The sequence below is a fragment of the Rattus rattus genome, chromosome 9 (genome assembly GCF_011064425.1).
Source record: "Rattus rattus isolate New Zealand chromosome 9, Rrattus_CSIRO_v1, whole genome shotgun sequence".
Classification (NCBI taxonomy): Eukaryota; Metazoa; Chordata; class Mammalia; order Rodentia; family Muridae; genus Rattus; species Rattus rattus.
In genome coordinates, this window is record NC_046162.1 from 63,286,481 (window position 1) to 63,309,319 (window position 22,839).

At 55.2% G+C, this 22,839-nt stretch overlaps 6 protein-coding genes across 8 annotated transcripts; 4 read left to right on the forward strand and 2 right to left on the reverse strand.

Moving 5' to 3' along the window:
* Positions 1–283: 283 nt before the first annotated feature.
* LOC116909844 (carbonyl reductase [NADPH] 2) lies at positions 284–2,339 on the forward strand. The gene is made up of 8 exons (XM_032913570.1): positions 284–350; positions 838–935; positions 1,037–1,191; positions 1,279–1,321; positions 1,416–1,515; positions 1,618–1,682; positions 1,925–2,042; positions 2,130–2,339. Exons 1-8 carry the CDS (start codon positions 299–301, stop codon positions 2,231–2,233), a joined length of 735 nt encoding a protein of 244 aa, XP_032769461.1. The 5' UTR covers positions 284–298; the 3' UTR covers positions 2,234–2,339.
* A 2,468-nt stretch (positions 2,340–4,807) lies between these two features.
* On the forward strand, positions 4,808–6,690 carry Dcxr (dicarbonyl and L-xylulose reductase). Its single transcript, XM_032913569.1, has 8 exons — positions 4,808–4,877; positions 4,959–5,056; positions 5,534–5,688; positions 5,774–5,816; positions 5,894–5,993; positions 6,075–6,139; positions 6,229–6,346; positions 6,486–6,690. Exons 1-8 carry the CDS (start codon positions 4,826–4,828, stop codon positions 6,587–6,589), a joined length of 735 nt encoding a protein of 244 aa, XP_032769460.1. The 5' UTR covers positions 4,808–4,825; the 3' UTR covers positions 6,590–6,690.
* A 1,195-nt stretch (positions 6,691–7,885) lies between these two features.
* On the reverse strand, positions 7,886–10,798 carry Rac3 (Rac family small GTPase 3). Of its 2 annotated transcripts, none has more exons than XM_032913574.1 (6): positions 10,295–10,798; positions 9,634–9,705; positions 9,308–9,425; positions 9,127–9,189; positions 8,521–8,680; positions 7,886–8,380 (listed from the first exon to the last, which is right to left on the reverse strand). In XM_032913574.1, the coding sequence occupies exons 1-6, from the start codon at positions 10,327–10,329 to the stop codon at positions 8,250–8,252; spliced, it is 579 nt and encodes a 192-aa protein (XP_032769465.1). In that variant the 5' UTR covers positions 10,330–10,798; the 3' UTR covers positions 7,886–8,249. The 2 variants fall into 2 exon arrangements, with proteins under 2 accessions (XP_032769465.1, XP_032769466.1); XM_032913575.1 differs by having other exon boundaries at positions 8,517–8,680.
* Positions 10,799–10,809: 11 nt separating this feature from the next.
* Lrrc45 (leucine rich repeat containing 45) lies at positions 10,810–18,937 on the reverse strand. The gene is made up of 18 exons (XM_032913550.1): positions 18,785–18,937; positions 18,309–18,564; positions 17,921–17,982; positions 17,094–17,164; positions 16,693–16,871; positions 16,381–16,509; positions 14,980–15,092; positions 14,629–14,687; positions 14,279–14,356; positions 14,005–14,140; positions 13,850–13,927; positions 13,618–13,729; positions 13,459–13,529; positions 13,048–13,140; positions 12,559–12,651; positions 11,995–12,168; positions 11,761–11,908; positions 10,810–11,279 (listed from the first exon to the last, which is right to left on the reverse strand). The coding sequence occupies exons 2-18, from the start codon at positions 18,526–18,528 to the stop codon at positions 11,083–11,085; spliced, it is 2,013 nt and encodes a 670-aa protein (XP_032769441.1). The 5' UTR covers positions 18,529–18,564; positions 18,785–18,937; the 3' UTR covers positions 10,810–11,082.
* On the forward strand, positions 17,408–17,752 carry LOC116909060 (60S ribosomal protein L36a-like). Its single transcript, XM_032912538.1, has one exon. The coding sequence runs from the start codon at positions 17,408–17,410 to the stop codon at positions 17,750–17,752; it is 345 nt and encodes a 114-aa protein (XP_032768429.1).
* Positions 18,938–19,056: 119 nt separating the features above from the next.
* Positions 19,057–21,937, forward strand: Cenpx (centromere protein X). 2 transcript variants are annotated; one of them, XM_032913579.1, is made up of 5 exons: positions 19,062–19,140; positions 20,956–21,007; positions 21,092–21,145; positions 21,367–21,455; positions 21,539–21,937. In XM_032913579.1, exons 1-5 carry the CDS (start codon positions 19,114–19,116, stop codon positions 21,551–21,553), a joined length of 237 nt encoding a protein of 78 aa, XP_032769470.1. In that variant the 5' UTR covers positions 19,062–19,113; the 3' UTR covers positions 21,554–21,937. The 2 variants fall into 2 exon arrangements, with proteins under 2 accessions (XP_032769469.1, XP_032769470.1); XM_032913578.1 differs by having other exon boundaries at positions 19,057–19,140; positions 20,956–21,145.
* Positions 21,938–22,839: the final 902 nt, after the last annotated feature.

Below are 22,839 nucleotides of genomic sequence, written 5' to 3' on the forward strand. Positions count from 1 at the left end.
GTGGTGGTACAAGGTTTGCGTTGCGTGCGACGAGGGCTCAAGACCAGGCACCAGCCCAAAGAAACACAGATCTCATCTCTATAGGCATCTGCCTGAGCTCAATTTCTTATTTCTTCTTCAAGCCCTAACAAGCAGCTGGATGCCATATTTAGGGAGTGAGAATTCTACCCCTGGGGGAAGTGGGTCGTGCCACCCTGGCCAGGTCAGTTGGCTCCTAGCCCTGCCCCTGTCCCGCCTGCCAGCCCAGCCATAAAAACTGAGCCCATCCCTTGCTGCAGAAGAAGCTGGCGTCAGCAGCATGAAGTTGAATTTCAGTGGCCTGAGGGCCCTGGTGACAGGGGCAGGGAAAGGTGAGTGTGAGCAAAGAAGTGAAGTGAGTGTGATCAGAGAAGTGAGGTGAGTGTGAGCAGGGAAGCAGGGTGAGTGTGAGCTTGGAAGTGAGGTGAGTGTGAGCTGGGAGGTGAGGTGAGTGTGAGCTGGGAAGATGGCCCTGGGGAGAGGAAGGGTACAACCTCAATACTGAGAAGGGGTCCAAGGTGACCTTGTCACAGCTCAGTCCTTCAAAACCTGACTCCCACTGACTAGGACTAACCTGCTTCTGTCACCTGGCTGGAGACCCACCAGGACAGAATGACAACTCCACCCTAGCCATCACAATACCCCTGATGGATGGATTTAGGTTGGCTGCAGGATAGCTCCTAGATTCAGGCTGGCCACATAGGCACCAGAGGCCGCCTTCCCTTGGGCTCATCAGGGTCTTTACTTCCACCCGGGATTCTGACCCTAGCTGTGAGCAGGCATATAGGGCCCTTATCCCACCACTCTCCCTCTCTGCAGGGATTGGGCGTGACACTGCCAAGGCCCTGCATGCCTCAGGAGCCAAAGTGGTGGCCGTGACTCGAACCAATGCAGACCTGGTCAGCCTTGCCAAGGAGGTAAGGCACACAGCCCTGTCTCACCTGGGGCTGCTCCCCACCCTCAGGGATACTCAGAAGCTGGATGAGACAATGTCTCAGGCCACCGATGTCATCCACAGTGTCCTGGGATAGAGCCCGTGTGTGTGGACCTGGGTGACTGGGAGGCCACAGAGAAGGCGCTGGGCGGTATCGGCCCTGTGGACTTGCTAGTGAACAACGCAGCCCTGGTTATAATGCAGCCCTTCCTGGAAATTACCAAGGAAGCCTTTGACAGGTGGGCACTCGGGGAGAGCGGGCAGGCCAGGGAGGGTTGCTGAAGACAGGAGGTGTAGGAAGTTAAATATTGTTCTTTTCCTGCCAGGTCCTTCAGTGTAAACCTTCGCTCTGTGTTTCAGGTATCCCAGGTGAGATGGTAGGAGGGCTGTGGCCCACACAGCAACACTGGAGAGGGTGGGGTGGGGAGAGGCAGGAAGACCTATCTGCAACCCTTTCTTCCAGATGGTAGCCAGGGACATGATTAACCGTGGAGTGGCAGGGTCCATTGTCAACGTCTCCAGCATGGTTGCTCACGTTACCTTTCCTAACTTGACCACCTACAGTGAGTGCACACTCCAAAAAACTACAGGAGTCTTAGGTTTTGGGTGAGCCTCACAGAAGGAGTCATTAAGGGGTTCTCAGCAATCTCCCCATCCCCCCCCAGGCTCTACCAAGGGAGCAATGACTATGCTGACCAAAGCCATGGCCATGGAGCTGGGGCCGCACAAGGTAGGGACAGGGGACCGGGCCACACCTGAGGGACAGGTGATGGGCACCTGGGGCAGGGCTGGGGCTTGGTGATGAGGATGGGGTGAGGCTTGAGGACTATACGAGGCTCTGAGCAATGAGCTCAGGGTTCATCTGGACAGAGTAAGAAGCTCACCAGGCTTGTCCTGGGCCGAGTCCCGACCGAGCCGTGCAGGTAGGGCGAGTTCCTCGGCTGTGCCACCAGCTGTGGCTTCTGACCCCAGATCCGGGTGAACTCCGTAAATCCCACTGTGGTGCTGACTGACATGGGCAAGAAAGTCTCTGCAGACCCTGACTTGGCCAGGAAGCTCAAGGAGCGCCACCCACTGAGGAGGTTCGCAGGTCAGCTGGGCACAGTGGGTGAGGGAACCAGGGTTGTTTGCCAGCAGCCAAGCAAGCAAGAGCCTTGACTGGTCTGTTCTCCTGCAGAGGTTGAGGACGTCGTCAACAGCATCCTCTTTCTGCTCAGCGACAGCAGTGCCTCTACCAGTGGCTCTGGCATCCTGGTGGACTCTGGCTACCTGGCCTCCTAGTCTGCCTAGATACCGCGGACCTCTGAGTGGCCTTCCTGGCCCCACTCTCAGCCAAAGCTTCAACTGATCTCCAGACCCCGCCCTCATGCCACAGCCACGCCCCCCACGCATCTCGCCCGGTTCGCACCCATGTTATTGTCTGATCTCACAACCACTCCAGGCTCCTGACCTTGGAGTTGTGTTCTCTTTGCCCGCTTTGTTGGGCCCGTTTGCCTAAATAAATGGGCCACCATGTCACCGTAACCATTGCACAGGACTCTTTCGGGGGTAGGGGTGGCCCTTTGCAAAGCTGGATGCTGAATCAAGTCCCGCCTGCAGGCATTTCACCTCGAAGCCTGCTATCCTCCAATACCTCCTGTGTCTTGTGACCAATGTGACCAAAGGACAGTAGTTCTTCTCAAAGGAAAGATCTATATCGTCGTGCCCTTTCCCCTAGTGCCCACACCTCTTCAATCCTGGATCTGTTGCCTCTTGGTGCTCTGACCCAGACCCCGCAATCGTGGGAAGGGAACGCGAGGTATTCTGGACCAGGTTACTCCTTAACCCATGGACTCTTTGTGCAGAAGGAGAGGAGATGTTGGGTGGGGATCAGAATCATGCCTTCTTCTCTGGGGAGCCCACTTCCCTGGCCCGATTCACACATGAGACCGTGCTAAGAAAGCTACCCAAATGGGCTGAAGTTTTCACAGCTAGCTAGCTGCACTATCACCCTGGCCTGAACCAGCACAATAATCCTGCAACCCAGACTCCTCAGAGAGCCTTGGAGGCCTGGCAGGTTCTCACGTGGTTGCTTACATTGGCCCAAGGTATCTTGTAGTCTGTTGGGCCTGAGGTGGCCAACCATTTGAATTGACATGAGGTCCCTCTCAGGGCAAGTGGCAGAGTGGAGGAGGATGTGCTCAGTTAAGACCTTTAAAGAGGGCACAGCACTTCTCTCCAGAGAGCAAGGCCTGAGCAGCCTCACGCACCCAGGACCACAGAACAATGCACAAGATTTGTACACGTCCTAAGAAACAGACCCACTAAGGCGTTCTAAGCAGCTGTGCCTAGGCGTCGGGCAGACTGGCTCTGTCTCCTGGTTTCTGGCAGGGAGCTGGCAGAGTTCAAGGTTAGGAGCGGATGGCAGTGTTCACAGAATGGCCTCACAGTGGTGGCAAGCCAGTCAAAACTGAGAAGGGAACACTCACCTGCCTATTCTCCTGCTTCTTTTCTTTCCATGGTTTTTATAAAATTACTGTGATTTTTTTTGTGTCTGGGTTTTTGTCTGCCTGTATGTCTGTGCACCACGTGTATGCCCATACGGACCAAAAGAGGGCATGGGTTGCCCTAGAGCAGATGGTTGTGGGCTGCCATATGGGTGTTGAGGATCAAACCCAAGTCCTTTGGAACTGCACCCAGTGCTTTTAGCCACTGAGCCTCCTGCAGTTGACTTTCAAAACACTCAGCCCACGGACTCGCCTCTCTGGGCCCAAAGCCCCACATCACTCAGGGCTCTGCAATCACCAGATCCCTACTACTGGCCAGAGTAAATCCTCAGAGCAATTGCTTTGGTCTTCCTCACCACGACTCTAAAAACAAGATACATTTTAAAAAATATTTTATTTATTTAATGTATATGAGTACATTGTAGCTGTCTCAAGATACACCAGATTCTGTTACAGATGGTTGTGAGCCATCATGCGGTTGCTGGGAATTGAACCCAGGACCTCTGAAAGAGCAGTCAGTGCTCTTAGCCACTGAGCCATCTTTCCAGCCCCCCAAACAAGATATTTTTATAGGGAGACCCAGTGCACACCTGGACATTAATCTGCAACTGACTCTTAAGCCTTGAAAAGCAGCATTTGTCTGGCCAGTTCTCATGTAAATCTCCAAACCCAATCCAACCTCTTATTGTCTAGTGACCACCGGATACAAGTTGGATAAGGTGACCTTGGGTCTTAGCTTTTATGTTAATTTGGGGATTTACTGGTAACAGTGTCTTCTTCGGACTTATCCGGATGCCTGATTTTTTTTTTTTTTTCAAGACAGGGTTTCTCTGTGTAGCCAGACTGACTTGGAACTTGCTCTGTAGTCCAAGCTGGCCTTGAATTTTGAGAGATCTGCCTGCCTCCGCCTCCCGAGTGCTGGGATTAAAGTGTGTGTCGCTACCATTCAGTTTGGATGTCCACCTCTCCCCCTCTGGGTATTACATATGGACTGTTGTAACACACTCCTGGGCCTGGGGAAAGACATAGAAACGTTTTTAGACAAGTCTCTCAGGTTCACGAGTATCCATGAAACTCCTGTAATAATTACTATGTTTTAGTGGAAATCTTAGTAGTAGAAACCATGCTGACCAGAGCTCGCTAAGCGGATTCCGCCCTCTATAGTTGGGTCAGTCTGGTGCAGTTTGAGATGCTGTCTCTCCGTTAGGACTGCCTTGTCTCGGTCACGCCCACTGCCATTCAGCCAATCAGTACCACAGAAGGAGCTTTTATTTTAATATCCTCGCCCTTTTCAAGACACAGCCCATGTGATTGGCTATGATCGCCACCGCCCTCGACTCCGGAACTCCAAGTCCATCTTGCCCTGGCAGGACCAGACTGGGACACCATGGACCTGGGTCTTGCAGGTCGGCGGGCGCTGGTCACCGGTGCGGGCAAAGGTGAGGCGGCAGGCGAGGGACGCTGGCCGGGTCGGGTAGGTTTGAAAAGGGGGTACCCGCACTAATCCTCGCTTGCCTCAGGCATCGGGCGCAGCACTGTGCTGGCGTTGCAGGCGGCTGGTGCACAGGTTGTGGCGGTGAGTCGGACGCGAGAGGACCTGGACAGCCTGGTCCGGGAGGTAGGCACTGTGTCTAGAGGTGAGGAGGCGGTCGCTGAGTGAGCCGCGCTTCGCCCTTTTCACCCCTCACTTGCAGTGTGCTTCTCACTGCAGGCCTCACGCCTGGCGTTGGGTGTTGGGGTAGGAACCCACGGCATCCCTTCCTAGGCCCCAGGCCATGTGCGGTTGGTGGAGGGTCCATTAGGATATCCTGGCTCCCTGAGTTTGGAAGAAACGGCTGAGAGAGCAGACCTGGGCCCAAGAATGCTGAGCCGAGAGGAAGTGAACTGCTCGGGGGTGGGGGTGGTGTTGGGGGCGTGCTGTAGCTCCTGGCTCTAGGTTCCCGCCTGCAATTGGCTGCTGCAGCAGGAACTCCTGACCCTTCAGTTTAAAGTTCCTTTCCAGGTCTAAACTCTTGCCCTAGAGGGAAACAGCTCCACCTTCTTTGGACACAATTGCTCATAGCTTTGTTTCCCCCCACCCCCCAAAAACGCACAGTGTCCTGGTGTGGAGCCTGTGTGTGTGGACCTGGCCGACTGGGAGGCCACAGAACAGGCCCTAAGCAATGTGGGACCGGTGGACCTTCTGGTGAACAATGCTGCTGTGGCTACGTTGCAGCCCTTCCTGGAGGTCACCAAGGAGGCCTGTGACACGTAAGCCGGCAGGGGTTGGAGGGACCGAATCATCCCCCTTGCAGCCTAAGCCCCGCCCCTGACCAGGCTGTCCATTCACTCCTAGGTCCTTCAACGTGAATTTTCGGGCTGTCGTCCAGGTGTCGCAGGTGAGCTGCCCTACTCTGCTAGAGCAGGAACCGGGAAGAAGAGTGTTGGTTCTGGTTCACGTTCCTCAAAATTTCAGATTGTGGCCAGGGGCATGATAGCTCGGGGAGTTCCAGGGGCCATTGTGAATGTCTCCAGCCAGGCCTCCCAGCGTGCACTGACCAACCATACCGTCTACTGTGAGTAATTCCAGCTGTGCCTGATACCCTCCCCACTCCCACTCTTGGCCAACTTGGGCTCCACGACAACTCTCCTCACAGGTTCCACCAAGGGTGCCTTAGACATGTTAACCAAGGTGATGGCCCTAGAGCTTGGGCCCCACAAGGTAATACAAGGCTGGGACAACTCCTCCAAATCTGTCCTTTTTGCTCAGGAGACCTCTCCATGTTATTTACCTTGCCGGCCTCTCTGCAGATCCGTGTGAATGCAGTAAACCCCACAGTAGTGATGACACCCATGGGCCGGGCCAACTGGAGTGACCCCCACAAAGCTAAGGTCATGTTGGATCGTATCCCACTTGGCAAGTTTGCTGGTAAGTTAGGCAGGAGTCCAGATTAGAACCACACCGCCAGTCCTGGTGCTTGCCTGGGCCTGGGGGGTGTTGGTTGAGGTTGGAAGGATGAGGGAAGAAGACTCCTTCATCTATGCTCTTGGCCTGTACCTGCCTGCAGAGGTGGAGAACGTGGTAGATACCATCCTCTTCCTGCTGAGCAACCGAAGTAGCATGACCACTGGTTCCGCTTTGCCGGTGGATGGGGGCTTCCTGGCTACCTGAGCCCCCTCCCCTACCAATACTCTGCTCAACTCATGTTCAGAACATTGTGCCCTCCATCCCTCCAATAAAGCTCTCTGCCCAGCCTGTGTGCTGATTGTCCAGTAGGCACAGATCTTTACCACCTGTGACCCAAAGCAGGTGTTGCCTGGTTCCCACACTTTCAGCCTCGCCAGCTGCCTGGAATGGGGTGGAAGGTTGGACCTTCCTGAAGGCTGGATCCTCAAGAGGTTGGTCCATTTGTCTAGAGGTAGCCCGACCAGAAGTTTCTAGGCGGAGCTGTGGATGTTTGGAAAGCACTAAACCGACAGCTCTGGGTGATTTTGACACGACTGCCAGTGGACCCTGCTTACATGTCAGTGAATAGTATCCACACCAAAAGAAATAGGTGGTACATACCCCTCATTTGCCAATGAGCTGAACGACTTCTCTGTGGGGTTGGAGCCAGAGCTGTTTTCGAACACTCGAACAGTCCCACAACTTTCTGTGCTGTTTACAACATGGTGGGAGCCCTGGTGTATTCAGTTTGCAATATCTCACTTCCAACAGCCTGGGCCACTGATCAGTCCAGCCCTGGTCAGTTTGCTGCATCCCACGGTTGTGTGACTTCCACCATAGCTGACTCTCAAACTGTTCATCTGATATGGTTTGATGTGGAGTTTGGGGGGGACATGGGGTGAGGAGGTCCATAGTGGCACCCCATGCATACAGTAACACGGGGTACAGAGGGTAGCAACATATTAATCAGGAAGTGATGAATTTTTTTTAAATTTTGTTCTCAGCACAACTAATTGTAAACTGATATGATTTAATTATTAATAAGAGCTGTTTCTCTGGCTGGCAAACTTCCTGAAGGAAAAAAACCCTAAGTCAGCATGAACCACTCGGGTGCATCGCTAGAAGAAGAAGTCCCTGCAGGGCATCCTCTGGTCTCCTGTGGACTCCTGGGATGGCCTGAAGCCTCTGAGGTGAAGTTCAAGTTGCCAGGCCATAACTTGGGGTCCTCTTGGTCTGCCCCTCCGCCCCCAACCTATACTAGCCAGAGATGGGTCAACATCTTTACAGACTGTAATGGTCAATTCAGTGAGAGCTGCTAGAAGTGTGTCCCCCACAATACCCCCCCACTCCCCGTTCCCACCAGGCCCCCAGGTTTGCACACGGAGACCATCCCGTATGCAGCTAAGTTTGATCTGAATGATGTCTGACTCCCTCACCTAAGGTGTGTGAAGCTCAGAGTTCCTTTGGAGGAATGGCTGGGGCAAGCACCAGGGTGGAAGGCAGGACAGACAGCGAGACAAAGGAGGTGGTGAATGTTTATTGTATAAAATAAGAAGGGGCCGCCCTTTCCTGGGACACGATGGATGAACAAAACCACCCCCACCCTTCCCTCCAGGGAAGCCCATCCTGGGGCTGCCCTGGACCCACCCCTGAAACCCTGAGGGAGACCCCGCTCCCTCCTGGCCTCCCATAGGGACCAGGGAAGGCTGGAGCTATATCCCAGAAAAAGGAGGAATAGGGGACAGGACCCCATCACCCCAGCCTTGTCCCCATGCTTCTCCTCCCACCCACACCACTTCCCACGGCAGACTCAGGGACATCAGACAGCTCAACAGGAGGGCACGCTTGAGCCAGCGCTCTGCAGCCAGGCCGGCCGGACAAGGCTCTAGAACACAGTGCACTTCTTGCCTGGCTTTTTCACTGGAGGTGGGCAGAGCACAGCCCGGATGGCCTCGTCGAACACTGTCTTCAGACCTCTCTGGGTCAGGGCTGAGCACTCCAAGTACTTGACAGAACCTAGTAACATTGCGGGGAGGACAGATAGTGAGATAGGGAGAGGCAGGGGGGTAGTTGTGGATGAGGGGGGCGGTTGGGGGAGCATAGGAAGGGCAACCTCCTCCAAGCATACCCCCAACCTCTGGCCCCTGCTTGCTCACCGATCTCTCGGGCCATGGCCAGACCTTGGGGGTAGGTGATAGGTGCCAGCTTCTTGTCCCGCAGCCGTTCAATCGTGTCCTTGTCATCACGGAGGTCCAGCTTGGTGCCCACCAGAAGGATGGGTGTGTGTGGGCAGTGGTGCCGCACCTCTGGGTACCACTGTGGGAACAGAAGTTCTGACCCCATGGGCCGGGGGGGGGCAGGGTCTCCAATCTGCCCAAAGAAGGCCTCAGCTGGGGTTGGGGATTTAGCTCAGTGGTAGAGCGCTTGCCTCAAGGCCCTGGGTTGGGTCCTGCCGGAAAAAAAAAAAAGAAAGAAAGAAAGAAAAAAAGAAGGCCTCAGCTCCTGAGTTTTGTTTTTTCCTGACACACTGGGCTCCTCACGCTTTACAGGGTGGCGAGGAGTCTGTTGAGTTTGGCGGTGAACAAAGACAGCCATCCACAGGGAGGCTTGAGATTGCCCACAGATCCTCTGTCAGGGCCCATAGCCAGAGGCGAGCTGTCCTTCTTGATACCCTGACACTTTTGGTGCTTCCCTTGGCAGAAAAGATCACTGGCAGAGATCCCTGCTCAGTGGGAGTGTGCCTTCTGCTTAGGCCCACCTACCTTGGCACGGACGTTCTCAAAGGACGCCGGGCTCACCAGGGAGAAGCAGATCAGGAAGACGTCCTTCAGAGAGAGAGAGACAGACAGACAGACAGGACTGACCAAAGGATGTCTGAGCAGCCTGCGTCTCCTTCCCGTTCGGGAACCACCCCACTCTAGAGTCGGCCCTCTTGCCACCTACAGTTTGAGGATAGGAGAGTGGCCGAAGCCTATCGTAGTCTTCCTGGCCAGCAGTGTCCCATAGCCCCAGGTTGACCGGCTTCCCGTCCACCATCACGTTGGCTGAGTAGTTGTCGAAACTGCAAAGTGGAAAGGCTAGGCTGGGCAGGGATGCCAGGCTACTGGAGCCCACACAGAACACAAACTCTGGCCAGCACCTCAACCTCACCATGGAGACCCAGAACCAGGGACCCTTGAACCAGACCTGGAGCCTTGGGGAGGTCCCATGCACGTGTGCTTGGCCTCTAGTGGCCAGCTCCAGTTACCTCCCGATCCCCGTGCACTCACACTGTGGGGATATATTCTCCTGGGAAGGCGTTGGTCGTGTAGCTGATCAGCAGGCAAGTCTTCCCCACGGCACTGTAGAAAGAGGTTCAGCCCACGTGGGTCCAGGACCCAGCCTCCGCCCCTTCTTCCCCCACCCCCGGCCAGGACAGCACGCTCCTACTGAGCTAGAGGTTAGTTTGGGTGACAGGGGTGGGGTGGGTAGGTCGTAGCTTGGTAGATCTGCAGCCACCTGGGGCTAATAGAAAACATCCAGAGCAGGGTAGCCTCTAAAGAAGCACAGTAGTGGGCGCGGCTGCAAGGGCTCACAACCCTCGATAGGGCGCGCCGCAACGCACAGGGGCGTCAGAGCTCCAGCACCTTGGGTGGCTGGCGCGAGGGTGGAGCCACCCAGGAATCAGCACAGGTGAGGCCCGGCCCCACCCACTGCGAGCACCGGGCAGAGACCGGGCAGCATCAGGTGTGCCCGAGCTGGAAGAAGGTGGACAGCTTCAGCTTGACCCCACCCTATCAGCTCCTGGACGCACGCGGCCGAGCTGTGGTGGGGGCGCGGTGGAGCTGCCTCGCTAGGACCCCGCGCGTCTGTCTGCCCCGCCCCGCCGAGCCGCACCCCGTAGCCGCCTACCAGCCCCTCCGCCCCTGCAGCTCGGGACAGCGCACTCACCCATCGCCAACCACCACGCACTTGATGGCCTGCATGGGCGCGGGGCCGGGCGGCGGCGGGCGCGGCCGCGAGCCGAGCTGCGGAGAAATGCCCGGCGCCGCAGCGGCCGCGGACCCGAACGCCGAGCGAGCGGCCGGAGACAGCCGAGCACCGCCGAGTGCCGGGTGCGAAGACAGCCGAGTGCGCGCAGGCGGGGCGGGGCAAGGGGCGAGCTGCGGCGGGGGCGGAGCCCCAGCCAGTCCTTGGACCCCGAAGGCTCAGGCTGAGGGTCCACACCCAGGAGCAAGGACGTGGCACGATATAGCTCAGGTTGACGACGCCACAGAAATGGATGCGCCCGGACGGTCGAGACCGATGCTTCCCAGGGACACCAGCCCATCCTGCAGCTGAGAAACCCTCGTGTCTACGACCCACTACAGAGGTGGTCTTCCCAGTTGCCTGATAGCAATCAGAGCGACCCAGTAGTCATTCGCGCGGTTGGGGCGTCTGGCGCAGAAAGGAACTGGACGAGAATGTATCACCAAGTACAAAAGTTCTGTATTCCCACCCTGTCATTGGGGCATGCGCTCCCTCCCACCACTGTAACGTCCTGTTTGTGGTTCTGGGACTGGGTCGTCTGGGCGCGATCCTGTACGCTTCGTTCCCGCCTATGCTAACAGCTGAGCACTGGTGTTGACAGAATCCTACCCTGCAACTGCAGCTGATGCTTTCGGACCCCAGGCCTGCCCTTGAGAATGGGATGCAACGTTTCTACCCTCACTGGACACTTCAGTTCTCCCCGCCTCCCTTCATTTAGGGGGACTCAAGGCTCTCAGAGGGGACCCCTGCACGTAAGCCAAGACAGCGTTTTGCAGGAAGCTTGCCCTCTGGGCCTCTTCGTCTCTGATGCGGGAGATTTCTGCCTCTTTGAGCCGCAGTTTCTCTCGGAGAGATGCGTTCTCACTCTCTCTGTCCAACAGCGCCTCCCGGTGTTCACTCCCGACCACTGCAAGAGAGAGGCTCAGTAAGGAGGGGGTAGGTAGGTTCCTTGCCTTGCCGCAGCGTGAGGTCTGTGGCACACCTTTAAAATTAGCTCTTGGGAGGCAGAGGCAGGCAGATCTCTGAGTTCAAAGGCCAGCCTGGTCTACAGAGCGAGTTATAGGGCAGCCAGGCTACACAGCGAAACCCTGTCTCAAAGAAAAAAAAACAGGGGCTGGAGAGATGGTTCAGTGGATAAGGACGCTGTTCTTTCCAACGGACCCGGGTTCAATTCCCAGCACCCACATGGCAGCTCATAACTGTCTGTAACTCCGGTTCCAAGGGATTTGATAGCCTCACATCACTGCACATTAAATAAATTATTTTTTAAAAAAAAAAGAAAAGAAAAAGAAAAAAAAATCAAAGGCTGCATCTTTAGAGGGGAAGACTCCCCCATTCTTACCCCCCAACCCCAGCCAAACTAAGCTGCCCAGATGACCTGTGCTAACCTTTCAGTTGGCGCTCCAGGGCTGCCACCTTCTCCCTCAGCACCTCCTGGGCCACCAGGTCAGCCTGCATACGGCCCATCTGTTCTTGCAGCTCCACTCTCACCCTGGCCACTTCAGCCACTTTTTCTTGGTCCTTGTTGCTCAGCTCCTGGGACGGGGTCGGGTAGGGGAGGGTGAGATTACGACCTGGACATGAACCCCTAGAGTCCGCCGTGCCCCTTGATGCCAGGCCACCTGTTGCAGCTCCTCCAGACGCCGCTGCTGTCCCTCCATCTGCAGGTTCAGCTGGCTGGCCCGTGCCTGGGACTGGGCTACCATCTGCTTCTGCTGAATGCAGGTGCCCTGAGCCTCATCCCTTGCCTGTGCCAACAGCCGGATCTTCTCCTCCAGATGAGCAAGGCGGTGTTGCTGCGGGCATGGGAATGGTTGCTACACGTGAAGGGCTCCCAGTCTGAGCTCAAAAGGGACAGATGGTCTACAGATGAACTGGCCACCTCTCTGCAGGGACCAAGGACAGAGAGTCATGGTGTCCTACAATCACCAGTAATAAACTCGTCCTGCATCCGGAAGTGTCTCCCACTGAACTCCTGGTCCGCAAGTCGACTCTAAGTCAACTCTACCACTCATTTCTAGCTCTCCTCTTTGTTTGTGAAGTACAGGAAGCACCACAGCCCTGGTGGGTCCTGGAATCTGTCTGAACACCAGTCCTGAGGCCCACGCCCTGGTCTTGCCCTCTTCAGTCAGACACTTCTGTGAGGCGCTACAGGAGGCCCCTGCATACTTGTGACCGAAGCTCACCTCCTCCAAGCGAGCCTGGTTCTTGGCTTTGATGAGCTCCTCCTCGGCTTGGCTGCGCTCACTGAGTACTGCAGCCTTCATGCGGCTCAGCTCCTGCATGGCAGATGGGTATCAGTCACTAGTCCCTCCCCTTGACTCACACACACACACACACACACACACACACACACACACACACACACAACCAACCCAGGGCTCCCAGGCTACTGAGCAGCCAGGCTGGGGAGACTTCTCCACAAGTCTCCTTAGAACCACGCAGCCGTTCCTTGCTCACTGAGCGGGTGTAGGGGGATGTGGGAGGGGGGGAGAATGGTGGTGGGTGGTGTAGGGGGCTTCTACTGTCAAAGAGGCCTGAGTGTTATGTTTTAGTTTCTGACCTTTTAGGGACACTCATATTGAGACCTAATAAGGCAGAGACTAAGGGATCTTCTAGGGTCCTGAGGCCACAAATACCTCGCTGTACCCAACCCAGGGTCCGTGTGGTCTCACCTCCTCCAGAGACAGCCGTAGGGCCTCTAGTCTCTGAACCCTCTCCTGCATGGCCCTCTCACTCTCCTCCAAGTGTCGAGTCATGTGATCCACCTGTCCAAACGAGGGAGTCAGGGCTAACCAACACCAGCTCCCCTGGCCCTCACCCCATGGAATCCCTACCCTGGGAAGCAAAGGCCTGCCCTGAGGGTCCTGGTGGGCACTAAGGACAGAGACTCTGATTGGGGGGTTGGGGGAGGCACATACAGCAAGTCCACAGATGCCTGAACTACGGGTACCGTTGCCCCCAACTCTGGCATCACCGACTCAGGGTTCAGCGGCCAGGGGCATGCACTGGGAGTATCACGCCACACAGGGTCAGTCTGCAGGCCTCAGAGAGCGGGAGAGCCCAGGGCTTCTGTAAGACAGCACCTCCTTGGAGTGAAGCTTTTCCAAGTCTTCCATATTCTGTTTGGCTCTCCTCTTCTCCATATCCAAGTGCTCTGGGGGCCCAAAGGGGAAGTGCTGTGAGTCTTCTCGGAGGGCGTCTCAGCTCCTTGTCCCCTCGGGGCCAAGCCTGTCCATGCCTACCCTCAGCCTGAATAGCACGGATCTTCAACTCAGCCGATGTGTTAGTCAGCTCTTGCCTGGTCAGAAACAGCTGCTCCTGTTGAGACTTCACCTTGCGCTCCAACTCATCCACCTGAGAGACAGGCAGCACTAGAGGAAGCTTCACCCAGCCCTGGTACACCACCATGGGCTCTTTGGGTAGCTGGCTCTATCCCCATTTTGGCCATACCTCTCAAACCCACACCCCTCATACCTGGCTTCTAAGCAGCAGGTTCTTTTCATTGGCAGCCGACAGGTCCCTGAGTAGCTTGGACTCCCGATCTGCAGCTTCCTGAGAGAGAAGGGCAAGGGCTGGGCTGCTGTCACGCAGTTCCATCCACCAACCAATGCACACTGCCCAGCCCCTACCTGCTGCTCCAGCTTGCGTTCCTTCTCCTGTCTTTGGGACAGGCTCTGCCGTTCCTGGTCTGCTGCGGCCAGCAGTTCCCCCAGGTCCTGGGCCTTCTGTTCTGACAGAGCCAAAGCAGCCTCTGTCATCTGCAGCCTACAAAGAAGAAGATCACCCCCAGTCCACTCTTACCAAGCCTCTATTCAAACCCCGGGAAGCACTGTCCCCTCCTCTGCCTTGTGAGCAGGGTTCTAAGTCTCTAAGGTGTCTGAGGGCTGCTTTCCTCTGCCTTACTTGGCTTTGAGGGCATTGATGATGGACTGTCTCTCGTTGAGGGCTTCCTGAAGCTGCCCAACTCGTACTGCTGATGCCCTGTGGACAGAAAAGAGGTTCCGGGAAATCTGAACCCCAGAGTGCCGTAGCTTCCCTCAGCCTCTGTGCCATCCCCAGTGCACAAGGTAGAGAGCCAAGCACGCCACGTCTGCCACTAACTGCCAGGCCACTGAAAGCAACGACCTTTTCCTCTGGCCTTGTAACAGACAGGGCTCAGGTGACGTCATACTCCAGTCAGAAGCCAGGCACTGAGATGCAGGTACCCAAGCTGAGCTGTGGTTCTGCTTCCTGCAGCTCCGGGGTGCACTCACCGGCTATCTCTGGCCATCTCTTCTCGTTGCTTGTCTATTGTCTCCATCAAGTCCAGAAACTGGGGACAAAGTCAGTCAAACACCATTAGAAGCAGAGCCTACCCTGGTCGGGGACAGGACCTGCATCCACACAGGCCACAAGGGACCTCACTACATTCAAAGGGAGGGTGGACTGACAGAGGGAGGCCTGGTGGTTAGGACTCCTGTTTGCTCTCAGCTCTGAGGTGAAGTCAGCATACAGGAGGTGGGGCCAGGTGGCTCTAGCCTTGGCACAGAGGCTTGTAAGATAGATCTACCACAAGGGGAAGGGAGAAAGATAGCAGCCACCTCAGGGTTGGTGAGGCCACTCACCTGCTTGGACTTCTCTTCCTGGAGGTGTTGAACCTCCTTGCTAAGGATCTTGGTGCGTGTTTGGTTCTCCCGAAAGGCAGTGATTCGGTCCTGGTTGTGGTCCATGGCTTGCTCTGTCAGAAAGTGCCATGTTACCCACTGGGCCCAACAATAGGGACTAACCCAGTCCTGTGCTGCCCATGTCTGGAAGTTGGTCATCTGGGAGCCCACCCTAGGATGGCAACACATTCACAACACATCAGAACTCCCCATCCAGTTCCCCTCAGCTGAAGCACTTCTCAGGACAGGACTGGGTTGTACAGGATCTTGGGACGCCCTGGTGTCTTTTGCACATATGGTGGGGGGGAAGCTACTGTACTTCTGGATCATCTGGCCCCCACCCCAAGGTCAAGGGGGTGTATAACTTTAAGAGCTGCATGCTAGGGGTTGGGGATTTAGCTCAGTGGTAGGCGCTTGCCTAGGAAGCGCAAGGCCCTGGGTTGGGTCCCCAGCTCCGAAAAAAAAAAAAAAAAAAAAAAAAAAAAAAAAAAAAAAAAAAAAAAAAAAGAGCTGCATGCTATCTTCTGAAAGACTGACACCTCTGGATCCCATAGGCTCCTGAGGCAGGGGATTATGTGGTCAAAGCCGGCCTGGGCAATATAGCCAGGCTGTCTTTCACATACACACAAGAAGCTCGACCATAAAAGAATTATAAGGGGGATGGGATTTAGCTCAGTGGTAGAGCGCTTGCCTAGGAAGCGCAAGGCCCTGGGTTAGGTTCCTAGCTCGAAAAAAAAAGAACCAAAAAAAAAAAAAAAAAAAAAATTATAAGGACTAAGTCCACACAGGCACAGGGCTGGGAACAGGACACTGCAGATGATAGAAGATTCCGGCACAGCCAGCAGGAGGCAGGGACTCTGCAGCAGGAAGCATGAGATCCAGGACTCCAGCCCTGAAAGCTTTGGTGGGTGACAAATGTCTGAGCCCGAGGCCAAGATATCATTTATAAGGACTCAAGATTCATAGGCAGAGGTGGAAGTGAATTCTGACCTAAATCGGCACAGCCCTGGCACCCCTACCACAATCGCTCTCTACACTGTGCGAGCTACACATCTACCTGACGGCTGTCTGAGCAAAGCCTTCAAGCCATAGGGCCTTAGGCTCTTACCTGTGAAATCTGCGCTCCCAACTGCACAGGTGCTAAGCAACTGGTGAACACGTAGGTGAAGCCTTGTTTAAGCACCAAGAAAGCCACCCTACTTTCAGCTGCTTCCCCCTTGATCGAGGCTAGCTACTCGTATTGTGAGCCGCCATGTCTTGAGCCCTGAGCCACAGCCTTCTGCGACTGACTGGGCTCTCCTGTTAAAGGGCTTCATGCCTTACTCCGACTTGTAAGAAGCTAGCAGCCTTGAGTGTCCATACCCACAGCTCTCAGGATGTCACCAGGGATGTTGTTCCCAGCCAGGTCCAGCTTCCACAGGGTTCTGTTGCTGGGGAGACAGTTCACCAGGGCCCGGCCCCCCAGGAGGCCAATGTTATTCCAGCGCAGGTCTGGAAGGAAACCTGTTGTCATTCAGTCGTATGGAAGTGCTGGCCCCTACGATACTTTCTTTGGTGCTTTATTGCCTGTGGCTGCCAATATAATCAGGCCCAGGCCAACCTCTTGGTCAGCAGAGGGACAAGGTACAACTTAATACAGTCTCATGGGGCACAACAGAATTCAGGAGAGCTCACCCAGCTGTTGGAGGGTGGCGTTGCCCTTCAGGGCCAGGGCCAGTTCCTCTGCTCCCTTGTGACTGATCTGGTTGTTTCGAAGGTCCAGCTGCCTCAGGGTGCCATTGGCTGCCAGACCCCCACAGAAAGTGGCAAAGGCCTCTTCCCATGTGCCAAGGTTGTTCCATTCTAGGGTGAGGCTACAGGAAGGGTGGACACAGGTGTTTGCCTCAGCAGGACACTCCTCCATGGAGTTCAGGGCGTGTGGAAGGCAGGGATTAACCAGGTTAGGGTTAGGCTTAGGGTGGGGGGTAGAACATTGGTAAGTGGTGGGAAGTGAGCTGGTTACAGGACTGTGGTCTCGGGGCCAACGCTAAGCCACATGTAGAGGAAGCTGTGAGGTACGGGTGAGGCCTACCTACCTCTGAATTGACTTGTTCTGTCGTAGGAGCTTTCCCAGAGCCTCAGCTCCCGTAGCTCGGAGGTTGTTGCCCTAGAAAAGGACATCCTGGCCCATCAGTTACTGTTGCCCTGACTCTGAGTACCACATTTGAGCCCCATAGGCTCCAGGCAGTGGGAAAGGCTAGGAGGTAGCTCTAGGCAGCCAGATCCTAGTTTTCCTGACTTTAGCAGCATCCTAAGCCTGGTCCCTTGTTTATGTGACGCTGTTGAAATGAGTGTTTGCTTGAAACAACATTCTGCCTTTAAAACACTCCCCATGAGCGCTCCTGCAAACATGGTGAACGTTCCTAAGACCCGCCATTTCTGCAAGAAATGTGGGAAGCACCAACCCCACAAGGTGACGCAGTACAAGAAGGGCAAGGATTCTTTGTGTGCCCAGGGAAAGCAGCGTTATGACAGGAAACAGAGTGGCTACGGCGGGCAGACTAAGCCCATTTTCCACAGAAAGGTTAAAACTACAAAGAAGATTGTGCTGAGACTGGAGTGCGTTGAGCCTAACTGCAGATCTAAGAGGATGCTGGCTATTAAGGGATGCAAGCATTTTGAACTAGGAGGTGACAAGAAGAGGAAGGGCCAAGTGTTCCAAGTTGATTTTGTTATGAAGACAATAAAATCTTGACCTTTCAAAAAAAAAAAAAAAAAAACACTCCCCACACCCGTGGACTCCTCAGGTAGCAGTCATGAGGCCTTGGGTGTTGTGAACTCTTACAGACACAGTCTGGCAATTGTCAAGACACAGATCTCTGGGTTTCTCTCTCTCCACTGCCCAGGGTACAGGCCTGCTCACCTTTAGATCCAGAAGCTGCACACTGGTGTTGGCACACAACCCTTGGAGCAGCAGTGTGGACCCTGTGTAAAGGTAGTTAGAAGAGAGGGCTGTCATGAACTCTATGTCAGGGCTGCTACTCAGATAGTGGTACAGTTGTTTTGGGTTGTCAGAAACATTTTTTGAGCTTGCCGGCATGGGGAACCGTGAAAACTGGAAACATTACAGCTTTTCTACTACACTGATATAGGTTTTGGAAAAGAACATCAAGATGCAAAAAGAGAGGAGAAAGCAAAGAGGCCTGGACACACAAAGACTTTTCTGCTTACAGCTGCCCAGGCCAAACAAAACCAAGACACCGGCCCTGAGGCCAGCTGGGAGGCAAAGGGTTTGAAACCGCTAGCCTCACCTTCCTCACTCAGCATGCAGTCGCTGAGGACAAGCTCCTTCAAAAGTGTCTCCTTATGCAGCAGCTTGCCGAGGGCCCTGCAGGTGTCCACCGTTAGGCTCTGAGTAGTCAGGTCCAGTCCACCCCTCGGGAGCTGGTGCAGTTGCTGCAGAACAGCTTCCTGGGGTTCAGCCCCACTCTCCTTGCACAGACGGTTGTAGGAGCGCCGGAACTCCTCCATGTCCCCGAATGCTGACAGGACCTCGCAAGCATGCCCCTAGAGGCAGGATACACATTAGCGTGCTAGGCCGATGGTAGGTAGTTCCTTTCCCTAGGGAGTGTACACGGAGGTCGGCTGAGCTGACCCTATATAAGGGGAGGCCTAGAAACGTGGAATAGAAAGGAAGTTGGAATCGCTTGAGGAAGGGGTTTGGAGATGGGAGGAGTCGGAGCGCAGAGCACTGGCCTAGAAGAGCAGGCAGACGCGTTGCACGTACCCTAGACCAGCCCTGCGGCCCCCAGCCCGCCCTCGCGACGTAGCCTCGGGTCGCTGGTGTGGCAGGACGCGGTTCCTCGCGCCTCAGTATCCAGGAAGAGTGTGATGCGCCGGGAAGGATAGGAACTACAACTCCCAGGAAGCATTGCGGAAGGCATTGCTATCCGTAGACCAATGAAAGCGAAAGGCGGGCTTGAGCTGGAACTCAACCCCCGGCAGGGGAACGCTTGGGTGATTGGCTGCTGGCATTGGAGGCGGAACTTTAGGATCGCGCTCCACGTTCATTGGTTGGGATGTGGGTTCCGGAGAGCGCGCACTGAGACTGTGGCCATGGAGGAAAGCAGTGGCTTCCGGAAGGTGAGGCCTCTGGAATATTGGCAGGCTCTCTTGGGCATTGCGGATCCCCGCGTGACAGTCGTGCATGCTCGAAGTCAGCTGGGTTACTGTGTTTTCCGTGGGGATCCGGCAGCAGTGGTGGAGCAGGCCGTGAGGCTCTGCGGCTGGACTGAGCAGGCAGGAGGAATCCAACTCGGCCGATGCGAATGCGCGGGGCACACTAACGCGAGCCTCCACTGCTTGGGCCGAGGTCATTTCTAAGTGACAGGTTTGCGGGGACTCGCAAACCCATCTGCTGGAGGGAAACAGAAGCCGAGGCGTTCCGTTCCATGATGGGTGGTGCGGTGAGGGCTCGGCTTTCGGTATCAGGTTAGTGCGCGCCCTGTGCAGAGTTCAGGCTGGCCTCACACTCGGTTCAGTACTTGAGTACAGTTTTGGGGGCTTTGACCGGAATTGTAGTAGTTCACCGAACTATAGGGAGCGGGCTGTCCCAGGAAAAAGTGACTGGAAGGGAGGGACCTATATCCTCTGGCTGTAGTTTTCTGGACGAGGAACAGGCGTTTGAGGTGCCACAGGTCTTACCCTAATCCTACCCTCCAGCAGTCACATCCACCCTTTCATGGAACAGCCTGCGGATCTGTAGTCCAGTCCCGTGCTGGCTCTCTGACGTGGGCTTTCCCCCGGGTGGTAGCACTCAGTCTGTTGGAGGTCCTGGGCCTGGAGGTCCTTTTCTGGCACCTCTGGTAGCGAGCGGGAGCCGAGGACCGGCAGGTGGCGCTGCTCTCACGTAGTTCCTGGCCCAGCTGACAAGTTCACCTGTGCCTGTGTCCATTCCAACCGAACCGTGCCCCTCTGCAGCGAGCGGGTATTATGGCTTCCATATGGCTGACGCTCGTGAATCCAAAGGCAAATCCAAATACTTCCTTTGTAGGCCGCCCACTTCTAGAGTGGGTGCCTGTTCCTGCCGACCTTTTGCCTTCCCCTAGCCATTTGCTAGTTCGTTTTGCAAACTTGAGTGACCTCGTGGCTTCACAAGCTGCACAGACGCTTAGGGGCTCTTCATGGCCTGCCTTAGGTGTCCTCAATGAATTCCTAGGCCTCTGGATTCTCACTCTCATCTCTACCTCACACACTGCCACCAGCTTTTCTGGGTCTTAAGCTATTTCAGAGGCCTGGCCAATCTCCTGCCACCACCACCTGGCACTCACATTACATCATCACAGCTAGGTCTCTCTAGACCCTCCCTACAAGTGTTTTCCCAAAATTGGTGCTGTGTCTTCCTTCACAACTACAAAGAACTTCCAACTTCTTGCCAAAGAAACCTCAAGGGTTCTTGGGTATATGTCGACACACCCCCACACACCCCTCCAGCCACACAGCCTAGCTTAACATGCTGATGTCCTGTGTGAGTGTGGCAGTAGATTCAAACCAGGATTGCCAAAGGGGTCAGCATTCCTCAAGGGTGCCAACCTCCCCCACCCCACCCCACCCCACCCAGGTAAGAGCATTATCTACCTGCAGTAAAGGTGTTCCTTAGTGCCCAGGATTGGAAATGTCACTGAACTTTCTCCATCTCTTTTGTGCTCCCTTGTCCCTATGGGAAAGTCTCTCAAGCCCTTCTTGACAGCCCCTATTACATACTCCCCTCAAGGCACAGCTGGCTTCATCCACTCAACACAGGAAGAGGCCCCCAGATAGCACTGCTTCCAGCTGGGAAGTCACAACTATGCTCCATTCAGAACTGACACTTATTGCGGGTGGGGCGGGTGGGTGGACGGACAGACAGATGGACAGACTTGTGGGCAGTGGCACTGACTCTCTATCCCCTCTCTGCAGGAACTGGTGAGCAGACTACTCCATTTGCACTTCCGAGATCCCAAGACTAGAGGTTTGAGGCCCCAGCGGGGTGGGGAAGAATGGGGCACAGGGAGGGAGGGAGGGAGGCTGTCCTGTAACCTGCCTTTTCCTCCAGTCAGCGGGGATGCACTGCAGCTTATGGCGGAGTTCCTAAGGATCTTTGTAATAGGTGAGTCAGGGGCTCCCACAACACCAGAAAGAGCTCCTTTTATTTTCCAGTAAATTAAGGTTTTTCTCAGCTACACCACTAAGCCTAAGTCCTGTCCCTGAAAAGCTTACTCAAGAGCCACCTAGGCCCCCTCTGAGGGCTGACAGTGGGTGCAGGGAACCTAACAAGGGCAGGTTAAAGCTGCCCCACTTTCGCCAGCTCACTTCATGATGATCCACCAGAGGCTGCTGTCCGTGGGGTCTCGCAGGCCCAAGCAGAGGACCTAGATGTTGTGGATGTGGATCAGCTGGAGAAGGTGCTCCCTCAGCTGGTACGTGGGATGCAGGTGGGGCAGTCTGCAGCTCTCCAGAATGGTGCCTGTGTGGTCACTTAGAGCCCATTTCTCCTCCATAGCTCCTGGATTTCTAGAGTTCCCCTCCTGTGGCCTGCCATGTCTGGTGAATCCATGCCAGCATTAACATCTAGTTCCTGAGCTCTGCAGCTTCCAGAGGATGGGAAGATCCCAGCAGCTGTTCCCCTTCCTAGCCATTGCCTCTCAGAGTCCTTGTGAGACAGGTGCAGGGAAAGGTGAACCAGCTGCCTCCAGACACAGCCCCTGCCCCACCCCACCCCACCCTACCCCCACCCTTCATTATAAATAAACCAGCTGCTGGCAGTACCTCCTTCTTGCCACCCTACATCAAAGCTGCTGTGCAGCCTTTTAACCACCTGACCCCCACCCCCAGGATGCCTCCCTGAGCTGTAAATTTGTTCTTACAAAGCAACATCAATAAATCAACACCATCTCTCTGAGGCCTGCCTTCTCGTTGCCATTAATCACCCAAAGTCTAGTTGCTTCAAAGCCTGAGCCCCATGCTCCCTTCCATCCGTCTCAGCGGGATGAGTGCAGGACTCTCAGAAAGGACAGGGTAACAAACAGCATGTGTGCACATGCTGCAGTAAAACTGGAGCCGTCACACATGTGGCTGCTTCTCTTGGAAAATGTTACTCCTGCCACAGGCCACGGCAACTGCCACTAGTAGGCAACTGGGGTTTCTGTGAACCATTAACAGTCCCCTGGAGGATACAGGACCAGGATACACAAGGTGAGAAGACCTGGAGATGTGCTGCCTGGGCCTGTTCTGTGGCCGTGCTGAGCTGCAGAAAGGTTCCCCTTTAATCCCGCCCTGCCCGATTGTAGGCTGGGTAGGTAAGGGACAGGCTGTGCGCTCAGAGAGGGGTAGCTATGAGGCCTTCCTGGAAGGCCAGTCCAGGCTTGGTGGGGATCTGATGATCACCAGGCCCTGGCAGGCCAATTCTCAGGAAGCAGGCTGGGTGGTGGTGGCACACGCCTTTAATCCCGGTACTCTGCAGACAGAGGCAGGTGGATCTCTGTGAGTTCAAGGACAGTTGGATCTGCATAATCGAGTCCAGGTCAGCCAGGACTCTGTAACACAAACCCTGTCTCAAAAAGACAAAATCAAAACAAAACAAAAAAGCAAATCCTGGGGTTGGGGCTTTAGCTCAGTGGTAGAGCGATTGCCTAGCAAGTGCAAGTCCTGGGCTCAGTCCTCAGCTCCGGGGGATGGGGAGCAAATCTTGTAGGGTGTTTTGCTACCTGCTGCACAGTGCCCCTATAGGTCTTAGAGTCCCTTAACTGTCAGAGTCCAGTGTGAAAACGCCATGGCACTCTAGAGTTAGTAGCACCCAGTATT